This window comes from Hyperolius riggenbachi, chromosome 11 (assembly GCF_040937935.1).
Source record: "Hyperolius riggenbachi isolate aHypRig1 chromosome 11, aHypRig1.pri, whole genome shotgun sequence".
Taxonomy (NCBI): Eukaryota; Metazoa; Chordata; class Amphibia; order Anura; family Hyperoliidae; genus Hyperolius; species Hyperolius riggenbachi.
The window spans coordinates 62,891,164-62,901,579 of NC_090656.1; the positions used below are offsets into that span (position 1 = coordinate 62,891,164).

The 10,416-nt window shown below is 41.8% G+C and overlaps 2 protein-coding genes across 2 annotated transcripts; both read right to left on the reverse strand.

Moving 5' to 3' along the window:
- Nucleotides 1-1,311: 1,311 nt before the first annotated feature.
- On the reverse strand, nt 1,312-5,335 carry LOC137537994 (uncharacterized protein DDB_G0288805-like). The gene is made up of 2 exons (XM_068259912.1): nt 5,093-5,335; nt 1,312-3,417 (listed from the first exon to the last, which is right to left on the reverse strand). Exons 1-2 carry the CDS (start codon nt 5,190-5,192, stop codon nt 2,423-2,425), a joined length of 1,095 nt encoding a protein of 364 aa, XP_068116013.1. The 5' UTR covers nt 5,193-5,335; the 3' UTR covers nt 1,312-2,422.
- A 2,657-nt stretch (nt 5,336-7,992) lies between these two features.
- LOC137537809 (uncharacterized) lies at nt 7,993-9,516 on the reverse strand. Its single transcript, XM_068259769.1, has one exon. It carries the CDS (start codon nt 9,514-9,516, stop codon nt 7,993-7,995), a length of 1,524 nt encoding a protein of 507 aa, XP_068115870.1.
- Nucleotides 9,517-10,416: the final 900 nt, after the last annotated feature.

Here is a 10,416-nt window from a genome sequence, read left to right on the forward strand (position 1 = left end):
CCTCATAAATCACAGCCACGCTGATGACAAACAGCTTGTCAGAGGTGGCTGTGTTTCTATGAATAGTGTCAGCATGCTGCTTTCCCCCCACTCCTGCATAACTCCAGTCCCGCCCTGCATCCCTTCCCTCCTTGATGATTGGAGGGAATGGACGGGGGCAGGGAACGAGACCGGAGGGAAGGGCGGTGGAGCAGCTGAGACTGACACTACTGATGTAAACACAGCCTCACACCACGGCTGTGATTTATGAGGGATTGCATAGTGCAAGGGGACTGGAGTGGGGTTTTGAGTAGTAACATAGGTTGGGCTGTATAGGCAGATCCAGCCTCTTTATGCAGATAACATTCTTTAAACCCTGCTCTTAAAGTTCCTCCTTAACTTATTGGATGTATATGACTTATTTGAGTAGGCCATGTAAGTATTGGCAGGGCCGGCCCGCCCATGAGGCGGGGTGAAACGTTTGCCTCAGGCGGCGCTTCTGAGGGGGCGGCACCCGCCCGTCCGTGGGTGTGGAGTGCCGCCCGAGCTGGAGGTAAGAGCGGGCAGGAAGGGGGTATTGGGGCTAGCGGCGGGGAGGGGGGTCGGACCCCCCCCATCCCTCGCCTGGGTCCCCCATCCTCCGCTCCCCTCCAGCTTGTTATGCGCGCTGGCTGGCTGGCTGGCTGCGGCTGTAAGAGGCAACGGGCGGGGATCACTCACCTCTTCCTCGTTCCAACGTGCGCTCCACTGACGTCACTTCCTGCGGCATAGCAGGAAGTGACGTCAGTGGAGCGCAGGCTGAACGAGGAAGAGATGAGTGATCCCCGCCCGTTGCCTCTTACAGCTGCAGCCAGCCAGCCAGCGCGCATAACAAGCTGGAGGGGAGCGGAGGACGGGGGACCCAGGCGAGGGAGGGGGGGGTCCGACCCCCCTCCCCGCCGCTAGCCCCAATACCCCCTTCCTGCCCGCTATCCCCTCCAGCTCGGGCGGCCCCCCCACACCCACGTGGGGCGCAGCGGCGATTTCTTTAAAGTTTGCCTCAGGCGGCAAATGGTCTAGGGCCGGGCCTGAGTATTGTTGTATTGTAGGCAATGACTGAAGTCAGTGAAAATGACAGAGCCGTTATAAGTATCCAAAGAATGGATACGTTAACTTTTACTTTTACAAATTAAATCTTTGAACAGTTGTGAAGATCAACTTGCATTACAACAACATAAATAACTGTTATTCACACTATGCTGAGATTGAGTAATCCAAAATGATTACTCACTTTGAAATAACTTCAAACAACTGTAAGAAATATCATCTTAGGAGTAAAAAAAATTTTCCATCAATGTGCATAGTTTGAATATGTTACCTTATTTAGCTATCTATTTTGAACATTGTACCCCAAAAATGTTTTTCAAGTAAACAGTAACGTGACATGTAATCATGTTAAACCTTACACTTATGGATACACAGTGATGGGGTGGAGTGAAAAAGATTAGAAGCTTCCCGATGCTTGTAATGGTTCATACACAAAGACACTTGGTTCCCGCAGCTAATCACCGATGCTCGGGCTAAGCGTCGGCTTCAAGGGAAACAAAGAGGAAAGTGAAATTATTTTATACATACATGGGTCTTAACGCAGCTCCACAAACAGTAATCGCTCCCACAACGCGGTCCTACGCTTCCTCCTTTTGCCTGGTGTGTGTCACATCCTTAAAGGGGAGGGTACACATTAAGCCAGTGAAGTGCGCTCTGTGCGCATGTACAGCAGCCGCTGGAGAGGTAAGCATGGAGCAGACTTCCGACTGGACAATCACCAGGGAAGGACGTGACCCACAATACAAAACGGAGTACATTGAGGATCCCGTCGTGGGAGATATTAGTCTTTATGTAGCTGCTGGAAGACCAAGGTATGTACAAATAACTTTACCGCTTTCCTCTCTAGTTCCATTTAATTTATGAAGATTAAGACTTTAAAGTATAAAATCCATGGTCCCTTCTTCCATCTCCTGAATCATGCTGATGTCAGTAGTAGCGTACTACGGACACACAGAACACTGTGTGCCTGCGTAGTACGCTACAGCTAACACGAGCGTGAGGAATGGCACGCCAATGCTTGTATAGATTTTATTAAACTACAAGGTCTCACATGCCTTTTTAGCAAACTGTAGGCCAAGCCAAGAGCATGGTTCATTACCTGGACGGTCATTGGATGCCCGCGAGTGACCATTACAAGCACAGGTAACCTTAAAAAAAAAAAAATGTGTGAATCCTCATATTTTCCATAGTAAAATAATGAAATCCTTGATTTACATTGTGTTTACAGATCGCAAAAGAGCAGGGTTTTTTGGGGGGGTTTCTGAAAAAGAACTTCTTATTTTGTTATGGGCATATGTTAATTTTTTGGGCAATGGGAAAAAAAATGGTATTACTGTTGAAGTACTATTCCGTAGCTCTAATCCTCGAAATCGGAACTCTCTGCCTGTCTGTAATTGTTTTTGTGTTTTCTACGCTTGTTTTTTTGTTTCATTTCCTTCAGCATTCCCTTTTGGTTATCCAACATTTGTTTCTGTCCCTCAGCTATGGTAGCCAGTAACTGTAGAGTTGTTTGTTGTACCTCTAGTAATTTGCATGTCATATCAAACTCCCTGTTGTGAGCAGGCACTATTTGCATACTACCACTGCAAGGTGTAGTACTTAGTTGTGCATGTTTGTAATATGGTTGAACGGCTTGACAATTAGATTTGGCTTTACTTTTTCTACCTGATGGTACCTGTGACTTTTGTTTTCCTGCTCTGCCAATAACTATGTCTTCACTAATACTACTATTTTGTGAATCAGAGTGTAAATTACCACAACCACTATCACTTCCAGCATGTACTGCATCATGAACTTCAAAATCTACCGATGGTCTGCAACTTGGACGACTGACATTCGTAAGCACGTTATCAGTGGATTTTTCTTTACCTACACTTCGTTGACTTGATTGCTGCCTATTGTTTACATTGTGTGCACAATCATTATCATTAGTAACCAAACTATCACTGATGTTGTTAACATTTGTGGTAGTAGATTTTTTTTTCGATAATTTAACTGTATTTTGTACTGCAGTTCCGTCTGTTTGCCTTGTATGTTGCGTATCAGAGACTTTTGTCACGTTAAGTAACTCACAATGTTCCTGGTTTTTACCGTGTCCACGCTTTTCTGATCTTCTGCCATTTTCTGCCATTTTGTTTCCAACACTGCTTTTATCTGCTGTTGCATTGCAAGAATTAGCTTTCTGTGGAATGATAGTGTGATTATTTACCTTCTTTACAGGTAAGTTCATTGTTTCTTGGTCTCTTTCTGAAGGTTCTTCAGGTTGGTCATGCTGATTTGCAGTGTTTGACGAAGCGTAGCTTGCGTAGTCTGGTGGATTGGAGGTTTTCCTTTTTCTGTAAGGTCTTGTAACTGGTTGAGAAGGAGAACATTGAGTTCATGTGGTTTGATATGCATACAACCTTCACATACAACAATTAAAACTACAAAAAAGTGTACTTCAAAGTAATTAAAGTTTCAAAAACCATTAATATATTAAGATGCATCGTAGTGACTGTTAGTAGTTGAAAAACAAAACCACAATGCTGAAATAGTCCTGCAAACACTGTTCTCTTAATATACATACCCATCTCATCAATTAGATCGCTGTTTTCAAAAATGTTTTAACTTTTCATACCTCACAACCTCCATTGGTCTTTATAAAAGCAATATAATAACAGGGCTAATACAACAATGGTAAAATACTGTTAGATTACGCCCCTTTTCACAAGGTCCATAAAATTTGCTTTTTTAGCTTATGGGCTTATAAAAAAAGAGTATAACATATGCCGGATGAATTTTGAAGGTGAGCTGTTGTGAAGGTGACCTTGATGCCTATTTTGAACAATGGTTGTAAAGCGGAGTGAGGAAAGTAAAACTTATTTAAGAAGTGATAAAGAGTCTGGCATATATATATATATATATATATATATATATATACATGTAAGCAATGCTACTTCACTTGCACTGCTTGTGATCATCTACCTTTAAAAACATTACTACTAACCCTTGAATGAATAAGCAGGATTTTTTTATACATTACAACAGTAATGTACACTTAAAGACACCAAATGGATAACACGGTCATACATGAAAAAATTAAGGACCGCGTAAGACACATTCGGGGCGTCAAAGTGGCAGCCTTACGGACCGCCAAAGGCGCAAACGTGGCGGTTAACGAAGGCGTGCCCGGGGAGCCATCGCGTCACTGACGACGTGCGTTGCCCACTGCAACTGGTTCCGTCCACAAGCAGCTACAGCTTGCTGGCCTTTTCCAAGCGCTGGCGAGCTGCTAACTCAACCATCGACGCATACCAAGCATATGATTTGTTTTTCAATATATACTAAGCGTATCATACAGGCTGCCTCCTGCCCTGGTGGTCACAATGTTTAAGGTACCACCAGGGCAGGCTGCAGCCACCCTAGTCTGCAACAAGCACACTGATCCTCCACCACCCCTGGCCCCTGATCGTCACAGCAACACTCCGATCTTCCCCCGGCCAACCGCCAAACCACCTACTTCAAAACAAAACATCCACCTAATCACCCATCAATCACTCCATGTCACTTTCTTTCAAACTTTTTATTTGTTTATGGACCTAACTGCCACCCGGGCCCCCCCAGCACCGTTCATTCTCCCAGACCACACCATCCACCACCCCTGTAAACTGTACACTGTCCCCCCTTGTAATAAGCCAACGAACATCACCTTTCAATCACCGATCAATCAGTCATCAATCGTTAGCTGTCACTTCCAACCATCACATCAGAACATAACATGGCGCTAGTGCGCATATGATTACCCTTCCACGACATTATTACTCTCTAAAAACTGTCATCCTATATGCTCCCTAGTGCATTGTTTACATCTGTTCTTTCCTCTAAACACCCACTAATTAACCATCAATCAATTAACCTTCAATCACCCATCAATCGTTCACTATCACCCCCCCTAATACTTAGCAGAAGGGACATCTAGTGAACCTAAGGATGCATATTATTTACATTTATTGAACGTTAAAATAAATTTATTACAATTTGTCCTTACCGAACCGTCGAGCAACTTTGGGCATAGACCGCACTGTATTTCTAACTAATTCTTGCCAGCGGTTATACTCTGCATCCTGTATGTCTCGGTCTTCCATCATCTTTACAACGAGACGTCTACACTGTTGAAACCGCTTTCTGCATCTCTCTCCTGTACGCCTAACCTTTTTAATTTCGGAAACCTTGGTAAACAAAAATGTAGCAAGAAAATGAAAAGTTTAAATTAAGCAGTGCAACCCTTAATACATATACAGGCCATTGTGACGCAAAGTGCATACATAAACTTATTGGTAGTTAATACAGGCACATTATGATGTCAATGCAGAACTCTGCCTTTTTCATAGAGTTCTTCTAAATTTATCTTTTGACAGGTGCATCCAAAAATGCTACATATGCTTACATGTACAATTTTGAAGACAGCAGTATTAATTTTTAAGGCATAGTACCTGTGCCTGTCTTCTCTAGAGAATAAAGCGTCTGTGGAGTATGAGGTGTTATTGTGAAGTCAACTTATGCCGGAATCAAAGAGTTGATAGTGCCTAAGCATCCCTATCAGTGTGCACCGAACATTTAAACATATACTGGAATATAAATTGAAGGCATGGCTAGCAGAAAAGTGTTGTGGTTGACTAAATTCTCAACCACAAAAAAATGTTGTTATCTAAAATTTTCAACTCCTGGTGTTCTGTTACAAAAGTAATTCAAATATTAACAGTCATTTGAATGAAAACAGCAGAGAGATGTGGTTAAAATTTCCCTTCTTGATTAAACATTAAAGGATACCGGAGACTGATGAAAATTAAAGTATTATACATACGTTGGGCTTCCTACAGCACCCTTCAGGCTAATCAGTCCAGCGCTGTCCTCAACCATCCGGATCTACCGCTATGAGTACTGGAAATTCAGCCAGTCATCGCTGTCCGTCCACATGTCGCTCACACAGCCAGGAACATTTTTCACCTGCACAATAGTGCTGCACAGGTGTACTATGCTCCTGAGGACAGAGTGTGTATGCACAGTACATCCGACTGGCTCAAGTACCATCACTACATAGCAGAACATCACGTTGGATGGAGAAGGACAACGATGGACTGATTGGCCTGAAGATGGCTGCAGGAAGCACCAGGTATGTATAAAAAAATATTTTCTTCTTTCTCAGGTTTTCTTTGTTACACAGTAGTACTATACTCTACATATGCATTACTATCCGAGCTGCAGGGAATCCAAATACATTTAACACAGAGGTGTTGTTTTTTTACAATCTCCTCATTCCACAGCACACTACCTGCACATCATTCTTACATGAACCCACATTTTACTTGCCTAGGGCCTTATATTTGTCCTTTCTTCTGGATTGTACCGTTCACAAGTACTCAATCTTAAGAAGGACTATTTTTATTTTACAGTGAAACAATTTAGTACTCTACACTTCCTTCTCACTTCTGCTGTCTGTTAAAATGCATAAGATTTGTAATGTTAGACAAGAATGTAATGTCACTTAATTGTAATAAAAAATATTGTAATGTGCAAATTAAAGGAGTTTGCGTCGAGGAGTCTTAGTCGGAGGCTGAGTTGGAGGAATCTTAAACTGAGGATTTTCAGTTGGTGTTTTTTTGGACAAACTACACATGATGAGGGATAACACCGAGTTACTAAGGATGGCGTGCCAAACCTCATTAGGATCCTGAGGCTTCACGCTACCTAGGTGAGTAGCCACGCAGGTGATATTTTCGGAATTTCAAATGTTTTATAATTAATTATATTTACTTAATTCCTACACTATTATTGCTGTTACAAATATGCAGTATTTATGTATGTCAACTTGCAACTGTCTTCCAACTAGGCCTGAAAGATAAATCGAATTTAAATCGAAATCGCGATCAACAAGTTCACAATTTCGGATTCGTGTAAGTGGTCAATATCGTGACATTTCCACAAGGGGGAAGTTTGGAGACACTGCTTGAAACGTCAAAATCACCGTGTATGTGACCCGCAGTGTCAGTCAGATCTTCCACAGGAGTCCAACGCTGTCCATCCTCTCTTGCCGTCTGCTGGTTCTTGTGCACGGCATACTTCCTGGTTCCTGTATGTCATGTGACATACAATAAGTAGGCCATGCATTAGAGCCTGCAGGACACGAAGTTGATAGACTGGCATCGCTAGGCTCATGCTGGAAGGTAGGTATAGAACTACCGCAGCTTAGTGGACAGAGCGTGCACAGGGAGACAAAAAGGGAACAAAAAGAGACACAAAAGGGACAAAAGAAAGGCCCAGAGGGGGCACAGAGAGACAAAAGGGGCACAAAGAGAGACACAAAGGTAGCAAGACAGAGAGAGGCCAAGATGGTGCAGAGAGAGACACAGAGGGGACAAAAAAAAAAACAGGGGACACTGAAAAAGACGGGGCACAATAGGGGGAGAGACAGAGAGAGAGAGAGAGAGAGAGAGAGAGAGAGAGAGAGAGAGAAAGGGGGCACAAAGACACAGAGTGCAGAAAGAGAGACGGGACAGAAAGACACAGAGGGGGAACAAAGCTTAATTTGAAGCAAATCGTGAATCGAATCGAAATCGTGATTTGCAACAGAAATCGCTCAATTCAATTTTTTCATACAATCGTTCAGGCCTACTTCCAACTATACAGAATATTATAATCAGCTGCTTTCAAATGACCTTTACTGCGTATTCACTATCTTGTCTCAGGGGCTAAATGAAATGGAAATTTCTCATTACAAACAGGTAAGAGGAGATTTCAGTGCACATAACTGAGGTCAAGCAAATTACAACACATGTGAGGGGCATGTAGATAACAACATTATACATTTGAATGACAGATTTGAAAAAAAAGTATGTTACAAAGAGGTAGTACACTATTAAAAAGATACAGTACTTTTGGCGTTAATTCTCAGTATTGAAAAGTAATCAATGAATTGGTAATGATAACTTGATAGAAATTTGTGTTTACCTTTTCTCCTATGTACTTCCACTTCTGATTTTTCATCCGACGAACATCTTCATTCTTATCCCTCTTTAACAGAAACTCATAATCTGCACATACGAAGCGACACAACATCAGATTTTCTGCAATTGTAAATTTTGGCATTCTACTAATCCCACCTTTGGATTGCTGGGAATTATTAATGATCGTTTCATTAAAACTCTCGTCCACGTTATTTGCATTGGCCTCTTCGTTTGTTTGCATATTACCATGCCTGCCCATGTCAGAATCATTCCTATGCAATTCAGAATTGTCTAGTACATTTTCATTCACAACAACCACATCAGAATTCTCTGGTGCACTGTCATTTGCATGATCTGGAAGCACTGCAATTCGTTGTCGGTTATGATTATCACAGTCATTAACTTCTGAAATAAGTGTGTCAGTATCAACATCTTCTTGTGAATCATTATTATCTTCAGCACTGTCATGAACTGAGTACTCATCACCAAGAAAACTGCTATCATCATCTCCCCAACCGTCTGAGGAGCTTCGGTTTCCTTGAAAATCATTGACGCTGGTTGTAGGTTCATAATCTTCATAATTAGATGAACCTTGTTCACTATCCTGATCCTCTACACATTCTTGTCCTTCTGCAACATCCTGAACACTCTTATTGTCATCCTCCTCTTCATCATCACAATCTCTGTGTTTTGAATTATTGTTATGCTCCTGTACATTTTCTGCATCCTTAGATTGATTAAAATAATTTTCCTCATGCACATTCGCTTGGTTTGCATCTTGGTCAGATTCCTTTTCTGTATGTCCAATGTCTAATTCCCTATCAAAACTAACATGCACATCATTCTCAAGGGTCTCCACCGTGTTTTGACAGGCAGGTCTTGTACTGAGATCTAATGCTTCCTCGCCCTCATCGTCAGAATCAATGTTATCATCTAGTGCAAGTCTGAAGTTCACAATTTCACTTGCGGTATCAATAAGTAATGGTTCACGCATAGAAACTCCTTCAAAATTGTCCATCAACTCCATATCTATGGGATTTTCACTACTAAGATTGACGTCATTATTAGAATTTGAGGCCTGCTCGTTCATGGAACCTTCGTGCGTTTCCTCAACTAGGCCCTGGTTTTCTAAGTTTTGGTTTTGTGATGATGAATCTTGATTATTTTCTAAATTCACAATATCTACAGGACTAGCCACAGTTGCTTTCTCCATAGGTACTAAAAAAATTGTAACTGTTTGGGATTGCTCATCTACCACTGGCATCAATGGCTGCTGCGTCACACTACTTGTGTCAGACAATGTCTGACATGCGTCACCTGCATTGACGTTTTCGTCCTCGGGAATCTGCTCAGATACCTCTTTTTTCTTGTTAACACGCTTTCCGTGAGCTGCACCGTGCTCGTCGTCGCAGTTCCCACATCGCCGCTGTCTGGAGATCCTAGTGGGACGTCCGCGTTTGCCCGGCATTGTGTTTCGCTGTCTCGTCACGGCACGCCACCTCTTCTCCACCACAGCGCCAGAGGAAAGGGCGTAACTGGCCGCAAACCATACGTAATCACGTGTGCGCGGGACTTAACTCCCGTCACGTGACTTCATTCCCGCGGTACCCGTACTTCAGAAGCGCAGATGAAGTTTCCCTGACGTCAGGAAATTTAATTTAGATTTTAGCGCGCCCATGACCAAAATGCGGGAGAGTATCTGATTTGTGAAAAAATGACACGTCACCAAATAAAGATTTTGCTAACCAATCACATGCCTATTTTTTTTTTTTTTTTAACATAATTCATTTCTGCCTGTTTGATTGACACAAGTGAACACCAATGGGGAATTGAGAATTTTTTTATACTGTACATAAATGCATCCTTCAGTGTGTGTTAGCACACACTTGTCCGTGCACCAGTGATCAATTTATTAGTGAGAACTCCGTCAGCATAGTTGAAGAAGGATTCCAGCTTATGAATGTGAGTTCAACAATACTAATGTATTGAGTATATGTTTCTAAATTTAAAGGAGATAATGTATTTTTCTGTTTGCGGGTAGAAATATTAATATTATCTGGGCAACCGAAATTTAAATTAAAATTTCACAATAAGTACCAATTACTTTCAAAGATGTTTTAAAAACAGGTGTTTGATAGGTTTTACAGTGGAATATCCTTAGTTTTCAATCGAAAGATGGGTAGTTGAGTCGAGTCTGCTGCAATAACTGTTTATTTACTTGGAAATTTGTTGTTTTTTTTTTTTTTTGGGTGAACAAAGTATAAATCAATCTTTTCATGTATGGTGCAAAACCACATTATTTCATACCAATAATAAAACCTGGTTATTGTTGTTTATTGATTGGTTCTTTTGTGATTCGGTTATTTAC

What these genes read in the sequence shown, in the direction of transcription:
- LOC137537994 (XM_068259912.1), bottom strand. Translation starts at nt 5,192, where the DNA reads ATGATGGAAGACCGAGACATACAGGATGCAGAGTATAACCGCTGGCAA. An exon ending in CAAAGTTGCTCGACGGTTCG is followed by an intron (nt 3,418 to 5,092) that starts GTAAGGACAAAT and finishes CTTCTCAACCAG; the next exon opens with TTACAAGACCTTACAGAAAA.
- LOC137537809 (XM_068259769.1), bottom strand. Translation starts at nt 9,516, where the DNA reads ATGCCGGGCAAACGCGGACGTCCCACTAGGATCTCCAGACAGCGGCGA.